This window comes from Thamnophis elegans, chromosome 4, assembly GCF_009769535.1.
Source record: "Thamnophis elegans isolate rThaEle1 chromosome 4, rThaEle1.pri, whole genome shotgun sequence".
Classification (NCBI taxonomy): Eukaryota; Metazoa; Chordata; class Lepidosauria; order Squamata; family Colubridae; genus Thamnophis; species Thamnophis elegans.
Window position 1 is genome coordinate 51,800,172 of NC_045544.1, and position 22,050 is coordinate 51,822,221.

Below are 22,050 nucleotides of genomic sequence, written 5' to 3' on the forward strand. Positions count from 1 at the left end.
AAAAGCTTTTGACCAGCATCAGCACTATCCTTTATCCCTCCATCGCTTCCCGCAATACAGCTGCCTCCTTTCTTTCACGCGGAAGAGAGGACTTCAAAGAAGTAAACAAAGTTTAATCACGTTGTCTCTCTTAATCAATTGTCCCCACGGAAACTGTCATCCAAGTCACCTCGGGAGCGCGTCAACTTTTGAAGGCGGCAGCGGAATTTCCCCTTACTGCCTCTACTTGAACGGAGGGCGTACTGGCGCTCCGTCCTCACCTGGGACATCCCTATTGCCGCCTTGCACAACAGCAGGGATGCCCCTCCAGCCCCATCACCAGGCTCTGTGTGCCTGCATCCCTGGCGTCGGGCGGACGCGGTCCAGAATGCTTCGAAATCGGCCCAACCGACTCGTGGGTCGGCGGGAACCTAGCCAAATAATTGCCCTCCGACGACCTCCCCCCTTCTCTCTCTTTTTTTTTTTACTCTGACGCACATCCCACCGCTTGAGGCAAGGCGGGAGCTGGGCTGCAGCCCCTTGCAAGCCTCTCCAGGAAGCTACCTGAAGGTAGACCTCCAGGCGCCCTGTTCAGCCGTTCCAAGGCGCGCTTTTTGTCCCGGAGGCTGCATTCAAAGGGCTTTAATCTCCCCCCCCCCACATCCATAGTGCCCAAGAGGCCAATGCGCCCCAAAAAACCTCAGCACGCCTTCTAGGAAGGCCGTTAGGACGTGTCGATCCCCACTCGCCTCCTCCCCCTCAATAACAAGAAAAGACAGCAACATCCGGGTGCTTGCAGGAAGGCCTTGTACCGCGCATGCTCCGCTTCGGTCGCTCCTGCTTTGCCACTACCAGCAGTTTAAGGAGACAACAGCGATAAGCTACCGTAGGGGTTTGGTGGGGAGGAGGAAGACGGCGTTGCCACCGCCACCGCTTCACGGTGGGATCGCCTTTTTGTGTTGCGAGGCGGCAGCGGCAGCAATAGCTGCCGGTATAGCCTTTGCGGGAGGATGATTGTGGGGGCGTGTGACAGCCGGCGGCAGCAAAGTCCCCGCGAAGCGCCGCTGGCGACACTCCCGGGGCAGGAGTCGCGCTGAGGGGCAGCGTTGCCGGCGAGGCAGGGCGGCCGGCCGGCCGGCGGGCGAGGCAGCCAGCCAACGCAACCACCGGGCAACAGGGAATTGCAGCTGCGCCGGGAAGAGAGAGAGAAACTGGTGGGCACCCGGCGAGATGATGGACAGCCGCTTCTACTCCCTTTAAGTGAAAAGGGGTGGGAAGTTGAGGCGGCCGCCGTTGTCACTTCTGGACTCGCAGCCGCACGAGGAGGAGGAGGAGGAAGGGGGGAAGAGGCAGGCTCGGGCTCCCCTCACCGCGCAGCAGTAGTGGCAAAGAGCCGGAGGGGCGGGCGAGGAGAGTCGGTGCAAAAAGAGGGCCTGGGCTTAGGGGTTTGGACGAGAAAGGAAGCGCAGGCAAAGGGCAGCCTGCGGAAGACGAAGCGGCCTTCCCGGAGCCTAGAGGGCGGGGGTCAGGGACAGAGCCATCTGAGCTGCTCCCTTGAGTGTGGCGTACAAGCGCGCTGGCGTGGCGAGCCGCCCCAAAGAAGCCGCCGTGCTACATTAATCTCGCCGCTAGATTTATTTACTTCGTGAGTTCCCCTTCTTCCTTTTCTTCTTCCTGTTCAGCGCTTTCCTCTTCCTTGGTCAGGTCCACTCCCTCAACTGATAAGGGTGACTGCTCTGCCCCCTGAGTCCGCGTCTGCCTTGAGCAACCTCTCCCCCCCCCCCGCCTCGCGCGCCTTGCTTTCCCACCCCGTGCCCAGACCGAGGAGGGGGGGTGATAATGGTTGGATGAAGAAGGCAAAGCAGGAGGGGGGAAAAGCCGAGACTTCGAGGCGTCCTTCCCTTTGCAGCGGGACCCTTCGCCTTGCCCGCCTGCTCCTTCCCTTTCTCCGCTCGTCTGGATGAGGTGTGCGGCCGGGCGGGAGTAGGAGCCACGGCAAGAGGGGGGTGGAGAGGGGGAGGAGGAGGAGGAGGGGGAGGAAGAAGAAAAGGGTGCGCCGCCGGAGAGACCATGAGGAAATTTAACATCAGAAAGGTGTTGGACGGCCTGGCGGGCTCGTCGTCCTCCTCTTCAGCTTCCTCCTCCTCGCAGCAGCAGCAGGCTGCAACCCGGGAGAACGACATCCAGGAGACCCTCCACTCCGAGCACTTCCAGCTCTGCAAGGTGAATGCTGCAGCCGGTTGGGAAGAAATGGGGTGGGGGGGAGCAGAGGATGATGTAGCCATGATGGGTTCTGCAGACTCTGGACTCCGGTGCTTTTAAAGCTGTCAATTTAATGTGTGTGGTTTTTTTTTTAAAAAAAATTGTGGGTGGGGGAAGAAGAGCAACCGCGAGGATGACGTTATGAGGGACCCTCGGCTTTTATTGAGAAGCATCTTCCCCTGAATGTCTATTTATCACTTGAATTTTAAGCCACAGATGTGTACATATATATCTAAGATGCTTGGAGGGAAGCCGCTAAATGTGTGCTTCGCTGTTGACCACAATTAAAATGCCACTCTGATGCCATTAGAGGACAGAGTACTAAATGCTCTGCATTACCAGCAAACATGGGGATCTTAACAGTAAATGGTGTTCTCTAAATATAGAGGGAACAATTCTTCATTTTGGGCATGGAGGAAGAAGTAATACTAATAGGAAGGGATATTTCTTTTCTGATGGGATGCAGTAAATGCAGTTGGAGTCTAAATTCCAAAACGGTGATGCAGCAGATTAATTCACCAGTTGTGCCAAATTGAAACACAAAACGAAGTGGATGTTCCTCTCCACCTTTAGACACCTGTGGCCTAAACTGCTGTAGATCGGCTTGTGGATTGAATACTTTATCTAAATAATGGGTTAGGATTGATCCTTAGGATAAAAAACATTTTGGTTTCACTGGCTTTGCCTGTGCTGTTTGCTCACAATGAGTTTAAGTACACCTCTAGTTGTTAAAAAATAAAAATAATAAAAAATAAAAAGAAGGAACATTGGTGGCCATTGTAATGCATTAAATGCAGAAGTGCCTATGCGTTGTTGTTTTTTAAAAAATAAAGGCCTTCAGAGAAAAAGAAATAGCTCTCCAAAGAGCTATCTTAATAATTAGTGAACACTTAATTTACAGGAATAACTGCATCATCAAATTTCTCAGTCTGTCTCAGATTTTAATACAGTTGTTTAATTTTTGCAAGAGTTTCTAAAAATAGTAAAGTGAGAAGTGAATGATAAATTTATCTATAGGTATTTGAGCAAAGACTTCATTTTGTTTTCTGTATGTTCAGTAAGATTTAAATATATTCTAATCTATTTTCCTCCAAGTTAAAAAAATATTTTGTACATTAAATGAAGTCATTTCTTCCTAAAATATTGCCTTTTTATTTTTCTTTGGTTGCCTGAATCACCATTGCTCCACTACCTTGACTTGACAGACTGTTCGCCATGGTTTCCCCTATCAGCCTTCAGCTTTGTCTTTTGATCCTGTTCAGAAGATACTTGCCATTGGAACACAAACTGGCGCTTTAAGGCTGTATCCTTTTGTTATGTTTTTAAAAGAAAATATTTAAGAAGGTCGTCCTTATGTTCTATTTAGTCCTGGAATTACTGTGACAAAGCACTCTGCAAGCCAGGTATGCATTTGAATGGGGGGAGACAAAAAAGTTGTTTCTTTGCATTTACTTCTGTGTCTGTAATCTAAGTCTTCCAGTATTGGAAGTATAAGACATTGTGGGAAAACATGTTGGTTATTTTTACTGTTATTAATTGATAGCTTTTCTGGAAGATTAAAGCAGAGTAATTCTTTTCCATGTTGCAAACCAAAAATGTGAATTAGGATTTGGGGAGGGGGGGTTGCCTTGTACCTTAAAATATGAATCAGAAATGTACCACTGGATTCTGTTATCTAAAATGTTTTGATAAGTAAAATGTTTTTATTGTTGTTTAATGGCAAATGAAGTAGTTTTTATGTGGCTTTCAAGTTTAAAACATGATAGATTATTTCATATCTCAATTAGAGAACCAAAACTGAGCCAATATATGGCTTTGTTGGTAGCACTGATAGCATTGAATGTTTCTTAATAGATAAAAGAAACAATATATTCTCCTTTGGAAAAAACTTTTGAGATATAAGGGAATTGTTGGCAAATGTACATGATCTAGGTACATAGTTAATAAGTGATGGTGTTTCTTTAGTAGAAGTTTAAGGTAAACAAAAGCAATTCATTTGGGGATGGACTAGAGAAACAGTAACTGCTTCTGTATTCTTGCCGAGAAAATTATGTGGACATATCTATGAAGTTACTAAGAGACATTACCTTTTAATCACCTCTCCTGCTATGGCAATATCTTAAATTATAAAAATGATTGTAATGTTAATTTGTTAAAAATTTTAATTTAATTAAAATGTTAATGCTGATTTTATCCTATTTTTTTAAACTAAAAGATGGGATGAAAGCATTGGTCTTTTTACCAATTACAAACTACAAAAAATAGTTCCAATGATGTGTTAATATAATCAAAGAATTTAAAATAAAGGTTGGATGCAATTGATACTTAATCCATGTTTCTCTGTTTACAAACTAAACATCTTTCTGTCTGCATTATAAATGGCAAGTCCTTCTCAACTGGCAGTTTCTGGCTTTGCTTAAGAGAGAATACATGCTACTAATTTGCAGGATGTATAAAGTCCTCTAGAAAAATACTGAACATTTGGGATTGGTTTCCATATATTGACCTGCCCTCATTGAGGGTAGTGTGGAGGTTTATGTTCCACGTGGAGTAAAATAATCAGTTTAGCCCCTTGATGATTCCTTTATTGACACTGCAAATACATTAGAAAGTGGAGGAAGATGCACAGGAGTAAAATTGTGAATCAGTGTAAATCATCTGTTGAAGAAATTATAGCAAAATAACCAGTTGGATAAGAGCTGAACCATTGCATCCTGGGACACAATTTTATGTTAAAAGTCTTAGTTTTCAAATATGGACAGTGGATAAAACTAAACATAAAGACTAGACTAGGTTATTGATGTCAATGGGTATAAGCAGTTGTAATGGTTGTAATGTAAGCAGTTGTAATGGTTGTGTCTATGCTACCCATAGGGTGTTTGTAAGTAAGAATTGAAAATATAAAATGCCTACATTAATTGTAGAAAAATAGTTTTTAATACTGGGACAAGTAACTTGATATGCTTTTCAAATCTTTCTATACACTAAATAATAGAGTTGAGATTATTAGTGTGGTTTTCTACCATTTAACATGTTCTATAGCCCCTTAGTTGCACCATATTTGCAGAATTGGAGTGTGATAATGAGTTATATAGCTTGTACTTCATAAAATTTTGTTAAGTCAGGAAAAACAACATGGATTTGGAATGATAAGGTTGGTTTTTTCCTACTTCCACTGTGCAACAAAAGACATGGAGATAATAGGTTGTCAAAGTCTAGGAATAGGATTTTGTACTTGTCAATCACACATAGAAGCTAAAGGGGACTACTGCCCTATATTTCAAATTCCTGGAGTACGTACTTATTCAGTCCAGTAGCACCATAAACAACAGTTTCTGGAAAGGTTTGCTGCATAAACACAGCTTGCTTCATTCAATATGGAAACTATAGTGAAAATTCTAAATTTTATAAACGGCTGAAAGCTTTTTTTTTCTAGTTTCTTTTAAATATTTAGTAAAATGTTTAGTGACACCTACTTTCTACTGTTCTTTGCATAAATGTCTATCCATTCCTTTTAAACAAAATTTTAGTTTTATCAGCTTTCATCAGACTAGTCAACTTCAACTCTAGTTTGAAGATCCTATATATAAAATTATATTAATAGGGGCTTATACTATTGCTTCCTTGTTCCTTAAGCAACTGCTCCTCTACATGACAAAGAGATTTCAAATCTGGCTCTTTTAAGGGTCCTGGAATTAATGGAATTAATAAACTATACCCAACAATGTACATAGAGGTAGTCCTTGACTTAATCACAATTAAACCCCAAATTTCTGTTGCTAAGCAAGACAATTGTTAAGTGAGTTTTGACCCATTTTACAACCTTTTTTGCCTCAATTGTTAAGTTAATCTCTGCAGTTGTTAACTTAGTAACAAACCTAAGTCTCAAAGGTGCTTTTTCAAAAGGCAACTTGACTTTGTTTTCTCCTTGATGAAGATGTTTCGCTTCTCATCAAAGAAGATTCATCAATTGTAATTGGATGGTTGGGGGGGGATGGAAAGAATGAGGTCGTTAAATGAATCTGGCTTCTCTATTGACTTTGCTTGTCAGAATGTCGCAAAATGTGATCACATGGCCCGTGCGATCGCCTGCACGCTTGATGTGTGCTGTGTGCGCATGTGCAGTACAATAAAAATTGTTCTGTGCATGCACAGAAGCGAAAAACAAGATGGCGGCGCTGATTTGGGGGTGTGGCAGGCCTGGGTTGCTGCTGATTCCAGCGACCCAGGCTGCCAAACTACTACCGGTTCGGTTGAACCGGTCCAAACTGATAGGAACCCACCACTGAAAAGGTACATGCTTTTACGAATTTAGTCCCTTCATTAGATGTTAAAGAGTGGCTACGTTCTCAAAGTACAAAAATTGGGCAATTTCAACTACCCCACCATTCCAAGCATTGGAACCACCATAGGTTAAATATTGAGATTCATAATCCCTGCAATCTAGCCATTCCACTGCCTCTAATTCAGTAAGCTTAGTTCACATGGTTTAAACAAAATTTATTAGTCAAAAATAGCTATTCGTTTTTCTGATTTTTGGATACCATAGACTAGCTGCCATTCAGCTCTCTTTCTACAGTGTCTATTTGTTTTAGTATGGTTTATTATTGTAGCATATTTTCAAAAGGTTTCTTTTTTATAACTATTCACTTTCAAGCAATGATCTATAACAATGTCCCTCATGTCAAAAATAATATTCTCTTAAGCCCCCTATAAGTTAGTAACTTCTTGGGTTTTCCTTCCCTGAACAGTTGATCAATTTGAATCAGTTGACTTTGGGATTAGCAAATAATGCCACAGGAGAATTTCAGGTGGGATTTGCAAAAATTCAACCTTAATAAATCTAAAATTGTGCATGATTGCAAAAACCTATAAGCTATTTTAAATTTTGATGACCCACAGCATTAAACAATATCTCACATTAGAATCTTAATTTGGAGACTTGTATTCCATTTTAGAGAGCCAGTTTGGTGTAGTTAAGGCATAGGCTAGAATCCAGAGATTGTGAGTTCTAGTACTACCCTTAGGCAAGAACCAGCTGAGAGACCTTGGACCAATCACTTTTTCCCCAGCCCTAGGAAGAAGATAGTGGCAAACCACTTATTTAAAAACAAATCTTGCCAAGAAAACCTCAAGGAGTAGTCCAGGCAGTTTCTGAGAATTGGACCTGATTGAACAACAACAAAAAACTATTTTGAATCAATTGGCATGACTGACTCAGAGTCATCCAGAATTCAGATTCTGTTTTAGCTTAATTCTTAAATGTATTGAAGGATTTTGTTTCTATTAGCACTCCAAATTTTGCAAGCTGTAGAAAAATGAAATTATGATGCAACTATTGACTTAAAGAACTAGCAAAACTCATAAGATACATAAAGCATATTTTTGATAGTTGTCTATTATCATGAGCATAAAACAATATATTTTGGAAACTCAGTTTTATAAATTGGATAATACCAGATACTGTTAGTTCAGCATGTGACTAAATTATTAGGTGATTTATTTATTCTATTTAAAATTTCCTTGTATGTTTTTCAAAAAGAAATTTCAGTCATAAAAAGAGAAACACTACAGGTGCTTCTACAGTTCACAGTTCGTCTTCTTTCTTAACTCCTGTTATAACATTATTTGTGTAAAGTCTCTGCTAGAGTATACTTCATAATTGTTAGGAAGTGTAATTTTTTTAAAGGAAGCTTAGATATTTAATCTGCAGTTTCCAGCATACTTAAGCTTCATGAATATGCTAGGACTTCTATTGCCTTGTTAGTTACTTGTGGCAGCTTCCGTTCTGTTTCTCAACTGAAGCTTGATTGCTTAATCCATAAAACTTTGAATAGTAATCTAGTGAGCTTCAGAAAAAGTGTAACTAGTAGTGCTGCTTATAAAGACTAGATTGTATCCCAAGATCTGAGATAAAATTTTCTTCTTGTTGGTTGACAGTTACTGAGCAAAGAATCCTTTTTTTCATGATTGACCAAATATTCTTACTGATAGCATGGTAAATAAAATTACATAATAAAAGTAATAGATGTGAGCGACATCTTATTAACAAGATAGGTTAAACCATTTGAAAATAGATTTATAAATATTTATTATGATCAAATTATTTGTGTGATCAATTCTGAAATTACATATTTTGTATAAAATGTTATGAACATATTTCTAGTTGCTTAATAAAATTGTTTTATTGTGAACTACTTTTCCTTCTTTTTTTTTCTTTTCTTTTTTTCCCCCCGATGTTGAAATCTTTTTATTTTCCATTTTCCATTTTCATACAGTCACATATATACTGTGCATAACCGGGGCCATACAACATTAAAAAATAATCACAGCAGTTCCTCTTGTCAGCAATACCCCCAGAAATATAAATAAAATAAAACTCAAACTCAAACTCAAATAGAAACCCAATATACCTCTTCCGCTCTCCATACACCTCTTTCTTCCGCCCCCCTCCAGCTTACTATCTTCCCTCCATCATTCCCCTCTACCCTACTTCCACTCCCCCTCTACCACTCCTCTCTCCCAGTCCACTCCCTCCCTTCCTTCTCACCCTCAACTACTTTTCCTTCTTTGAAAGTTCTGTGAAAGATTTCATAGATGCTTATAAAATCATAAGTTTTGCCTTATCCTGTAAGGCTTAATAGAAAAGGTGATAATATCCTAGGAGCAAAATTTTGACTCCAGAATATGTGGGTTTATGGGTATGATGCTTATGTATTAAGTGTACTTTATATAGTTCAGTCAGCTAACACAATGTTTGTGTGTGCATGATTAACTGTGCTTCGCATACAAGATGATTCTGCTGAGGTTATATAAATGTAAAGATTACTAATACAGTGCCCACTTGTTCCTTATTCTTTGGGTATATGTACTCGATGTAGGCATTTTTTAAGAGCTCAAGGTTAGCACTGGCTTGCTTTGGTATGTGCGTATACATGATATGGATGTTCTTTTGTCATATTTTTAGTGTTCTTTGTACAAATAAAAAGTATCAGTAGGCCTTTTATTGCACTTTCCCCAATTGGCAAATAAAAACATCAAAGAACAACAGGAAAGCTTTTCCTGAGCTTGGGCCCTGGCAGGCAGTCTGGAAAGGAAGCAAGATGTCAATGCCTGCAAAAAAAATAATTGAAACAGATTTTTTTAAAAATCAAAACTTTACAGGAAAAATGTTTTGAAATACTGTTAGTTGTGCATTGAGATTATATTGAAATGATCTCTAATGTGTTTGTGGGCAGGTTATTTTTAATGACAGATTCCACTCTAAAGAGGTTTTCCAGTGGGTGAGAGTAGAGGTATGCTGCGTGATTCCTCAGTAACAGTTTTTTGGAACTTGGTTGAAAGTAGCACTCAGGATGGCTTAGCATATAACAAAGAAATATCAATTCATATCTGGTTCACATTGCTTGTCATGGTCATAACATTTTAAATCTTTCAACTTGTAAAAGTGGAATAAAGAATAATCATACAGTTTTGAATTTTACTGAATAAGAACACAATGTTTTGAATGAGGTATTTTTTCTTAGCTCAAGCTAAAATAAACATGCCTTCATGCACAGCTCTAGAGCACATTATAAAAGAGTGAAATTGAGTATTCCACTAATGATGTACTTAGTGGCCTTCCATATAATGCTTTATGAAATAATGTGATTGTTCAAACAGCATGTTTTTTGTGTAATCTTCAATTATATGAAGGCTGTAGTTACAGACCAAGTTGTTCAAGGTTTATAGGGCAACCTGCTAGAATTGGTGCTTCTTAATGGAATTTAAAATCTGAAACTAAGTCTCTTTGGTAATGTTACCCAAGATTAAAAAAATGGCTAAGTTCATGCTCTGTACTAAACCATTACAATTTTGTCATATGTGTAAATAAGACCAATGTGGCTTATTCAACAAATCATGCCATAAAATTAAGGCAAAGCATGCTGTGTGATTTCAGCTATAAGATTAAATGCTGTCACTGTAACTTTAAATGCTATAATTGTAATAACGTTTTGAACTCTAGTATTTAGTTCTTTTTAGAAATTAATTGAAGATCTCATTAACAAATATTGATTGGAGTTAAGCAATTATTATTCGCAACAACAGAATTGTATCACAGCGGCCAGTTGTTTCGCCGGATTTGGCATTGATTACTAGTCGGGCCCCACCCAGGGGCCTAGGATGTCGTAATGTATTTTTGTAATATGCGTGCTGATCCAAACAGCAATTATTATTATTATTATTATACAATTGTATCACAGCGGCCAGTTGTTTCACCGGATTTGGCATTGATTACTAGTCGGGCCCCACCCAGGGGCCTAGGACGTCGTAACGTATTTTCGTAATATGCGTGCAGATCCAAGCAGTGCGGCTTTTTGCATTTGACTGATGGTGATTTTGTCAATTTTTAACTGTTTTAAATGTAATTCCAGTGCTTTTGGAATAGCACCCAGTGTGCCAATTACCACTAGAATTACCACTGCTGGTTTGTGCCATAGTAGTTGAATTTCGATTTTTTCATCCTGGTATTTTGCGATTTTTTCATGTTCCTTCTCGGCGACCCTGCTATCATCTGGTATTGCAATGTCTATGATTGTGACCTTATTTTTCTCAACCCGTGTGATGTCTGGTGTATTATGCGCCAGTATTTTGTCCGTTTGTATACGGAAATCCCACAAGATCTTGACCATCTGAATTTCGGTGACTTTTTCAGGCTGATGTTCCCACCAGTTTGTTGCTGTTTTAATATTATAATTTTTGCATAAATTCCATTGGATCATTTGTGCTACTGAATTGTGCCGCAATTTATAATCAGTCTGCATGATTTTTTTACAGCAGCTGAGTATGTGATCAACAGTTTCATCAGCTTCTTTGCAAAGTCTGCATTTGGCATCATCAGAGGATTTTTCGATTTTGGCCTTAATGGCATTTTGTGCGGATCCAATGTTCTTGCGCAGCCAGGATTAGTGACTGTTTCTTTCTTTAATGTACCTGTTGTTAACCATAACCAAGTTTGTTCACTGTCCACTTTATCTTTTATTTTTTCCAGAAATTGGCCATGTGCTTTGTTCTGCCAACTCTCCATTCTTGATTTTATCACATCTTTTCTGTATTCTTGTTTCGTATGTTGGGCCTTCAGTAGATTTTTGTTCTTTACTTCGATTAATAGATGTTCTTGACTTTCTTTTAAATAATCAGCCAGTGCATGTTTTTATTCTTCAACTGTTTGCTTCACTTGTAATAATCCTCTGCCACCTGATTTTCGGGGCAGGTATAGTCTATCAGATGCTAGTCGTTGTTCACTAACATTTGAATCTGGATATTGTTGTTTCCATAATTCATACATTCGCTTTAAATAACCTCTTTTTTTCTGGCTCTGAGTTGTAGTAACAGGCCATTATGGCACGGTTTTCATCTGCACTATATTTTTGTCGTTTTGTTGGCTGGTCCACTTGTAGCCCACTTGTCGACGGATGTCCAGGGACCCCAACATCCGCCGTGACCCTTGTTAACCCACACAACGACCGATGCGGTATAAAATTTTTATTCGTTTCTTTCACCATATTGTATGGGTTGGCGGGTTTTTTTTATGGGGCAAGGTTGCCAACCTGACCCAACCCTCCTCCTTTCTCATCCAGGCTTGGGACCGGCAACGGCGGAGTTGTTGTTGTTGTTGTTGTTGTTGTTGTTGTTGTTATTATTATTATTATTATTATTATTATTATTATGTGTGGTTAATCTTTGGTGAGATTCACAGCCTTTGGGGCTGGTTGGTAGCTCAACAGCTCAAGTCCTAACCAAAGACCTAGGAACAGTTAAGGTAACGTTGGAGAATATAAGTTGTTTCAAGTAGGGTGGCTTTTTGTAGAGTCAGAATGTTCAAGTCAGGTAAATGTAGAATTTTCAAATAGCGAGGTAGCCCTTTAGGTATTGCTCCAAGGGTTCCAATTACAATTGGGACAACACTCGATTTCTTTTTCCACAGTCGCTCAACTTCAATTTGCAAGTCCTGGTATTTTGTGATTTTTTCTTCCTGTTTATCTTCAATTTGTGCATCACCAGGTATTGCAATGTCAATGAACCATATTTTTTTCTTTTCAATTATTGTTATGTCAGGTGTGTTGTAGGCCAAGTGTCTGTCAGTCTGGATTGTGAAGTCCCACAAGATCTTGCCTTTCTCATTCTCTAAAACCTTCTCAACCTGATGGTCCCAGTGGTTTTTGCTATACTCAAATCCAAACTTTTGGCACAATTTCCAGTGAATAATCTTAGCAACGCGGTCACGGCATTGTAGGTAGTCAGTTTGTGCTGCACCCGCTGATCAAGTGGTTGACTGTCATCTTTCTCATTACAGAGGTGACATTTGCTGTTGGTGGTAACATGTTGAATTTTTGCCTTCATGCAGTTTGTGGCTGAGGCTTGTTCTTGAGCTGCCAAAATAAACCCTTCTGTTTCTTTTTTCAATGCTCCTGATCTTAACCAGTTCCAAGTTAGCTTTTGGTCAGCTTTGCTTTCAATACTTTTCAAGTATTGGCCATGCATAGCTTTGCTTTTCCAATTTTCAGCTCGCTTCTCAATTATTTCTTTCTTATATTCAGCTTTTAACTTAGTTGTCTTCAAAAGGCCTCCTTTATTTACTTCCTTAATCATTGGTTTTTCACTTTTCTGGATGTAATCATCCAAGCTGTGTCTTTCTTCTTCCACAGTCTGCTTTACTTGTAGGAGTCCTCTACCACCTTCTGCTCTTGGTAGATACAATCAGTCATCATCACTTTTAGGGTGCAGGACATGATTCATTGTCATAAGCTTCCTTGTTTTTCTGCCAAGGTGGCGCAGTGGTTAAATGCAGCACTGCAGGCTACTGCTAGATCAGCAGGTCAGCGGTTCAAATCTCACCAGCTCAGGGTTGACTCAGCCTTCCATCCTTCCGAGGTGGGTAAAATGAGGACCCGGATTGTTGGGGGCAATATGCTGACTCTCTGTAAACCGCTTAGAGAGGCCTGAAAGGCCTATGAAGCGGTATATAAGTCTACTGCTATTGCTATTGCTGTCCAAATTGTCCAACTCCATCTGGGTCCAGTCAATTATTCCTGCAGAGTATCGAATTACAGGTATAGCCCAGGTATTTATGGCTTTTATGATGTTTGGACTTTAATATCTTGCAAATTCATTGAATGTACTTGGCTGAGGTTAATTCCTTGACTTAATTATGCATTAAGTCAGAGGCCTCTAAAATTCCCTAGTACTTGTAGCCTTCTTCTGGTTTTACTGCCTTTATCGTTTCTTCATTCTCAAGTTGTATTCCATTATCTTCTAGGACCTTGCCTGCCTTGGTTGCCATTGTTGCACATTTGTCAATTCCAAACTGCATACAATGTCTTGGCTAAATTCTTTTGTGCTTTCAATTAATAAATTCAGTTCAGCTTTTGTTTTACCAAACAGCTTCAAATCATCCATGTACACCAAGTGTGAAATTTTCAGTCCTTTCTTTGCAAGTTCGTATCCACAGTTCACCTTCTTCAAAATGGTTGTCAGTGGTAGCATTGAGAGTATAAAAAGTAGGGGTGAAAGGGAATCACCCTGGAAAATGCCTCGTTTAATTTAAGCTTCACCCAGTTCTTCTCCATTAGCCATAAGCTTTGTTTTCCAGAGGTTCATTAAAGTTGTTGTTGCTGCTATTACTATTACTACTACTACTACTACTACTACTACTACTACTACTATTATTATTATTATACAATTGTATCACAGCGGCCAGTTGTTTCGCCGGATTTGGCATTGGTTACTAGTCGGGCCCCACCCAGGGGCCTAGGACGTCGTAACGTATTTTCGCAATATGCGTGCAGATCCAAGCAGTGCGGCTTTTTGCATTTGACTGATGGTGATTTTGTCAATTTTTAACTGTTTTAAATGTAATTCCAGTGCTTTTGGAATAGCACCCAGTGTGCCAATTACCACTGGAATTACCACTGCTGGTTTGTGCCATAGTCGCTGAATTTCGATTTTAAGTCCTGGTATCTTGCGATTTTTTCATGTTCCTTCTCGGCGACCCTGCTATCACCTGGTATTGCGATGTCTATGATTGTGACCCTATTTTTCTCAACCAGTGTGATGTCTGGTGTATTATGCGCCAGTATTTTGTCGGTTTGTATACGGAAATCCCACAAGATCTTGACCATCTGATTTCTGTGACTCTTTCAGGCTGATGTTCCACCAGTTTGTTGCTGTTTTAATATTATAATTTTTGCATAAATTCCAATGGATCATTTGTGCTACTGAATGTGCCGCAATTTATAATCAGTCTGCGCGATTTTTTTTACAGCAGCTGAGTATGTGATCAACAGTTTCGTCAGCTTCTTTGCAAAGTCTGCATTTGGCATCATCAGAGGATTTTTCGATTTTGGCCTTAATGGCATTTGTGCGGATAGCTTGTTCTTGCGCAGCCAGGATTAGTGACTCTGTTTCTTTCTTTAATGTACCTGTTTTTAACCATAACCAAGTTTGTTCCCTGTCCACTTTATCTTTTATTTTTTCCAGAAATTGACCATGCAGTGCTTTGTTCTGCCAACTCTCCATTCTTGATTTTATCACATCTTTTCTGTATTCTTGTTTCGTCTGTTGGGCCTTCAGTAGATTTTTGTTCTTTACTTCGATTAATAGATGTTCTTGACTTTCTTTTAAATAATCAGCCAGTGCATGTTTTTCTTCTTCAACTGTTTGCTTCACTTGTAATAATCCTCTGCCACCTGATTTTCGTGGCAGGTATAGTCTATCAGTATCACCACGTGGATGTAAACTGTAGTGCATTGTCATTAGTTTCCTGGTTTTTCGGTCCAAAAGGTCCAAATCAGCTTGTGTCCAGTTAACTATGCCAGCTGTGTATCTTATAACTGGTATTGCCCAGGTATTTATGGCCTTGATTGTATTTCCACCATTCAATTTAGATTTCAAATTTTCCTAACTCTGTTGGTGTACTCTCGTCTGACAATAGTTTTTACTTCTCCATGCTTGATGTTATCCAACTGCAGAATGCCTAAGTATTTGTAGGCTTCATTTTCTTTGCATTTAATTAGTTGGCCATTGGGCATTTCAATTCCCTCAGATGCAGTGATTTTGCCCCTTTTTATGGATACAGTGGCGCATTTTTCCATGCCAAACTGCATTGAAATATCGGTGCTGAATACTCGGACTGTATTTGTCAATGATTGGATTTCTATTTCTGACTTTCCATAGAGTTTCAAATCATCCATATATAGTAAATGCGAAATTTTTTCAGCTTTTTTGGCCGTTTGGTAGCCTAATTTCATTTTTTTTAAGATTACTGATAGTGGGATCATTGCGATGATGAAGAGAAGAGGTGAAAGTGAATCACCCTGGAAAATTCCTCGCTTGATATTAACCATTCCGTAGCTCTCATTCCCTACTGCCAACTCAGTTCTCCATTGTTTCATTGCCTTTTCAGTAAAGGATGTAATATTTTTGCTAATGCCAGTTGTTTCTAAGCATTTTATGATCCAACTATGTGGCAGTGAGTCAAATGCCTTTTTGTAATCAATCCAGACCATATTCAAGTTCGTTTTTCTGTTCTTACAATTTTCTAATATCATTTTATCAATTAGAAGCTGATCTTTTGTGCCCTGCTCCTTCTTTGTTGCCTTTTTGCTCTACTGGCAAGATGTTGTTTGTTTCCAATAATCCATCATGTTATCTGCAATAATGCCTGTGAGTAATTTGAAGGTTGTTGGCAAGCATGTTATTGGTCTATAGTTTTCAGGTGTTGTTCCTTTAGTTGGATCTTTCTGAATCAAGTATGTTTTTCCAGTTGTCAACCATTCATCAATTTGGCCCTTTTGTAAAATTCATTCAGTTGCCTGGCCAATATTGCATGTAAACTGGTCAGATATTTGAGCCAGAAACCATGTAATTGGTCCTTTCCAGGTGATGTCCAATTCTTTACCTTTTTAACTCGATTTTTGACCATCTCAGTTGTTATTTCTAATACTTGCATTTGTTTGTTGCCAATGCTTTTCTCAAAGTCATGTATCCACTTTGCTTCCTTGTTGTAGTCCTTTGCATTTTCCCACAGTTCTTTCCAGAATTCAACTGTGGCCTGTTTTTCTGGTTTTTCACTTTTGGTGTCACCATTTACATTAAGACTTTGATAAAAACGCCGTTGGTCTGATCGAAATTGCTGATTTTGTTTATATTGGATGATTCGTGCCTCATATCTTTCAATTTTTCTAGCTGTTGCTGTTATCTGCTGTTTTACAATCTCTACAGCTTCATTGATGTTTCTTGTATCCAATCTATATCTCCTGATTAGCCGATCTATGATTTTGTTGTTTTAAAGCCGTTGCTCATGCATGTTCTTTAAGTTACTAGCATCTGCCCTTAATTTTTTATTTTTTGTTCTAAACGGATTTTCCACTTTGGCTTTGATGCTTTTTTCTGTTGTATGACTAGGTACTTAATTTTAATGCCTAGTTCATTAGTGACTATTACAGCTGCGCTGTACATTAACTGGTTTGTTTCCAAGATGGATCCTGGTTCAATTGTTGAAAACACTGCATTAACCATTTTCATGATAGGGGCCAAAATTTTCTTTGGCACAGTTTTAGTGATGGTAAACGTTGCCTTTCCTCATTAAGCAGAAAATGCTCCATGATCTTATCCTTCAATTCTTTTTGTTTTTGAGTTAGTTCATCAGTTGGTTCAGTGATAACTGGTTCTAGCGGTGGTGATATTATTTCCTCCCCGAGAGCTTCTTCTGGGAGTTCTACTATAATGTCTTTAGTTGTGTCTTGAATATCAGTTATTTCCGCTTGTGATATTGTTTTTTGGGTTTTGCAATTTGCCTGAATTTCCTCATGTTCAACTTCACTAAACACTTTATTCCGTATAATAAATCGCCTTTGATCTGCTAGTCGTTGTTCACTAACATTTGAATCTGGATATTGTTGTTTCCATAATTCATACATTCGCTTTAAATAGCCTCTTTTTCTGGCTCTGAGTTGTAGTAACAGGCCATTATGGCACGGTTTTCATCTGCACTATATTTTGTCGTTTTGTTGGCTGGTCCACTTGTAGCCCACTTGTCGACGGATGTCCAGGGACCCCAACATCCGCCGCGGCCCTTGTTAACCCGCGCGACGACCGATGCGGTATGGAATTCTTATTTGTTTTTTTCACCATATTGTATGGGTTGCGGGTTTTTTTTACGGGACCAGATGCCAACCTGATCCCAACCTTCCTCCTTTCTCATCCGGGCTTGGGACCGGCAATGGCGGAGTTATTATTATTATTATTATTATTATTATTATTGTTGTTGTTGTACATTGTATCACAGCGGCCAGTTGTTTCGCCGGATAGTTGGCATTGGTTACTAGTCGGGGCCCCACCCAGGGGCCTAGGACGTCGTAACGTATTTTCGTAATATGCGTGCAGATCCAAGCAGTGCGGCTTTTTGCATTTGACTGATGGTGATTTTGTCAATTTTTAACTGTTTTAAATGTAATTCCAGTGCTTTTGGAATAGCACCCAGTGTGCCAATTACCACTGGAATTACCACTGCTGGTTTGTGCCATAGTCGTTGAATTTCGATTTTTAAGTCCTGGTATCTATTATTAGGTATCTAATATAATAATCTATTATTATTATTATTATTATTATTATTATTATTATTGGTCGTATAGTCAGAGAGATGCTTAAACTGGATTTGGGATTTTTATCCACCTATCGAGTCCTACCCTAAGGACTTGGAATAAGCAAATGTTGTTTGATAGTGTTTAAGGCATCCTCACAGGATGTGATTTCAAGCAAAATTGCATTTTGCAATTGATTTGTGGTGATTTTGACAATACCAGTGGTGTTCACAAAGTGCTCCAGATGCTCGGATTGCACCCAAGGTACCTATTACGTTGATGCTGTCTTTGCTTTCTTTTGTCACATTCATTCTATTTGCAGATCTTTATATTTTGTTACTTTCTACAGTTCTTTAACTTCTCCAAATAATGTCACATCCATTATCCAGATTTTTTTGTCTTTTTTTATCAACAGTTGTTAAATCTAGGTGTTATGTGGCAGGTACTTGTCTGTCTAAATTCTAAAGTCCCAGAGTACTTTAGCTTCTATTTTCTATTACTTTTCTGTTACTTAGTCTACTTTGTGCTTTCACCTATTTTTCTTGCAAACAAATGGTATTTCTTGCAGATATTGTTGCTAGTTTATCATGCCCTTTTTTTGGTAACAAGTTTGTGAAATTTTCTTGCAGTGTTAAATAGGTGGGCCACTGTTTCTTAAGTTTCTCTGAATAAGCAGCATTTGGTATCATTTGCTGCCTTCTCAGTCCTGGCTTTGTATGCATTTGTTCTTAAAGCTTGGGCTTGTGCAGCCAGAATTAGTCTGTCTGTCTCTTATTTCAACTTTCCTGCTCTTAGCCATTGCCAGGTCTTCTTGTTATCTGCTTTGCTTGCTATTTTTTAAGTACTGGCCATGTAATGTTTTGCCCTGCCTTATCTCTTTTCTAATCTTCATTTGGTCTGTATTGTAGGCCATATTATAGGCCAGTTTGGGCTTTCCAGTACTCAGTAAGCCTTCATGGTATACTAGCTTCAGTGCATCTTCTTCACTGTCCTTCAGATATTCTTCCAATGCCCTTTTTTCCTTCTTCAACTGTCTAGTGCACTTACAGCATTCTATGCCCACCTATTTTCTTTGGTAAGTAGAATCTGACAACTTTACTGTGTGGATTTAGGGTAAGGTGACCAGATTTTCAGATTGGTAAAGAGGGACACCATTGACGGGTGGGGGGGGGGGGCTTGATTAAAAATTTTATATTTTGTCAAAAGGTCACCCCAGGACACTGAAACCATCATAAATACGAATCTGTTGTCAACCAAATTTTGATCACGTGACCATGAGGATGCTGCAACGGTTGCTAAGTGTGAAAAATGGTCGCAAACGGTTGCTAAGTGTGAAAAATGGTCATCAGTCACTTTTTTCAATGCCATTGTAACTTTGGTCACTAAATGTTTTCCCCCTCCTCAAGACACCTCACTTCTTCCTTCATTCCTCTTGCTTATCTACCTTCACCTTATCCGTCTTCTTCTCTTTCCTTCTCTTCCTTCCTTTCTCCTTCCATCCTCTCTTCTTTCCTCACTCACTTCCCTTCCTCATTTGTCTTCCTTTCTCCTTCCATTCTTTCAACTTCCTTTCTTTTGCCTATCTACCTTCTCTGTCTTTCTGCTCTTTCCATTTATCTCTTCCTCTTCGCTTCTGTTCCTTCCTCCTTCCATCCTTTCACCTTCCCTCCTTCCTATTTCTTCCTTCTTCCTTCCTTCTGCCTATCTACCTTCACCTTCTCTGTCTTTCTGCTCTTTCCCTGTCTTCCCCTTTCTCCCTCCCTCCCTTCTTTCCTTTCTAGTTCCATCTTTTCTTTTTTTGTGTCTCCCTCCCGGGTTGTTTCTTGCGTCCGTCCGCCTTCCTTTTGCCTATTAACTTCATCCTCCTTGTCTTTCTGCTCTTTCCCTCTCTTCCCCTTTTCTTCCTACCTCCTTCCCTCTTTCTCCCTCCCTTCTTTTTCTTCCTTTCTTCTTCCATCTTCCTCCTTCTCCTTCCTCCTTCTTTCTCCTTCCTTCCATCTTTTCTCCTTCCATCTTCTCCCCCCTCCCTTCTTCTTTTCCTTCCCCCTCCCTCCTTCCTTCCTCTCCTTCCCACTCTCTCCTTGGGAGGGGTTGGAGTTGGGGGTGGCAGCAGAGACCAAATAAAGTCAGAAAATCTTATTAAAACTTTCCTATTTGTTGGATTGCCTTGCTGCGAACTTATAAACCAAATCAGGGGAACATTTTGCAACTGAGGGTGCTGCAAGGAGAGGCAGCCCTGCCCCAGTTTTGCAAGGAATGAGAAACAGTGCTTTAAACTGAAGCAACTGCAATCGGAACCGCAGACAGGGAAAGAAAGAAAGAAAGATTCTTGTAGCACAAAACCCACCTTTGCATGGTTGTGAGAACATAAACAAAAAAAAAAAGCACAGCGTCCCTACGCCCTCTGAATGGGACTCAGCGTGACTCCGAGCTGGGCGGGGAGATAAGCACCTTCATTTGCATTCTCTGCGACCATGATGCTTTGCAAGGAACATTTCCCCGGGCTTTTTGCAGATTTTTCCTTTCGTGCTTAAAAAAAAAGAACAGGACTTCTTTAAAACGCCACAGGGCTTTCAGCCTCACAAAAATGCAACCTCTTCCTTCGTCCTCCTCCGTCACTAACAGCTGGGGGCTCAGAAATCGGAGTGAAAAGCCAGTCCTCCATCTCTTCCCTCTTCCTGGATTCACTCCGAAGTTTTAAATCTCCCTTCTGTGCATAAACACTTCCTCCCTTTCTCTCTCTCTCTCTCTCTCTCTCTCTCACTCACTCACTCACTCACTCACTCACTCACTCTCTGTCTCTCACTCTCTGTGTGGCTCTTTGCCTCTATCTCCCTCCCTCCCTCTCTCTCTTTGTCATTCTCTGTGTGTGTCTGTCTCTCTCTCTGTCTCTCCTCCCTCCCTGTGTGTGTGTATGTGTGTGGGGAGATCCCTGCCACCGCGGATGGACTCCGGATTAGTGGAACCCCTCGTCCTCCTTTTTAACCAGGCGATCTTCGGCTGCTGCACAATCCCAAGGGCACGCGCTGCCCGGTTGCTAAATCCGGTGCGGCTTCAGAGAAAAAGGCATGTGAGAAAGCCCCCTCCCCATCACCGCTGCCTGAACATTTGAATGAAGGAGGCTGCAAGCTCCTTGTCCTCGGCTATGCAATTTTCTTTCGTTTCTGCTGCCCGAACAAGTGAATGAGGCAGAGGGAGAATGAAAGGAGATTGCGTCCCTTCTGTCTCCCCGTTGCTCAGAAAAGCAACTGCGGGAAGGTCCTTTGGTGGCGGCAGGCGTCCTAGAACCTGCCTGCTAGCAAAGGACCTTCCAGAGTTGCTTTTCTGAGCACGGGGAGACAGAAGGGACAAAATACCGGCCAGCTGGGACGGGTATACACAATGATGCCAGACCAAGATTCCTCCACGATCCCCAGGAAGAGGCAGAGAAGCGAAAAGCAGCCACAGCATCGGCGGGTGGAGAGAGGAAAGGAAGCTGCAGCCGAAGGGGGAGACGCTAGCTACGGTTCCCTGCTAGAAGCAACCAAGGGCTGCGTCCACCGCTCGTGGCTTCCAGACGCCGTTTGGCAACGGGAGGCCAGCAACCACCGCAGCAGCAACATATTCCCTTGGCAAAGGCAGACGCAACTCCCTGGCGCGCACACACACACGGCCCCGCACACTCCCTTCCCTTCCACGGCTGGCTCCCTTCCCTAAATCCCTAAAGGCTCTGCTTCGCAGGAGCCAGTACTGTCGCCCGCTTTCCTTCTCTCTCCGTTGTGCTCTGAGCTCCGCCTACCCTACAACACTGTGACCTTTCCTCTGACAGAAATGTAAATTTTTAGGGAAGGAAGCACAGAGTGATGGTCTCGGCCGATCGGACCTTCTTGGCCGCCTTTGCCGTTTCCAGCCTCGGTGCAGGGGTAAATGCGGTGCCCTTGTGGCGGCTCCAGCCCCCCTTCCCCTACCTGCAGCCCCCCCCCCCCCGGCCTGGAGGGGGTGTCTCCCGGGGAGCCCGGCTCGTTTCTTCCGCGAAGGAGTTGTTGGCGGGCGCGGATGTGCTTTGTTTGCAGCGGGCATGCGGCGCTCTTGCTCCACTGGGCTCCTGGTTCCCTCCCTTCAGCCCCGTTCAGACAAGCTCTTTGGCTGCGCCCACGTTTGCTTTGACAGAAATCACTGCAGCCCCAAGTGCGCCGATCTCGGTGTT

At 41.1% G+C, this 22,050-nt stretch overlaps 1 protein-coding gene across 1 annotated transcript in view; it reads left to right on the forward strand.

Annotated features, from left to right (window-relative positions):
• Positions 1-808: 808 nt before the first annotated feature.
• The window catches only part of STXBP5 (syntaxin binding protein 5), a 153,672-nt gene continuing 132,430 nt past the window's right edge, over positions 809-22,050 (forward strand). Inside the window, 2 exon segments of the mRNA XM_032215762.1 lie at positions 809-2,202; positions 3,447-3,544. Coding sequence (XP_032071653.1) covers positions 2,050-2,202; positions 3,447-3,544 — 251 coding nt within the window. The 5' untranslated portion in view covers positions 809-2,049.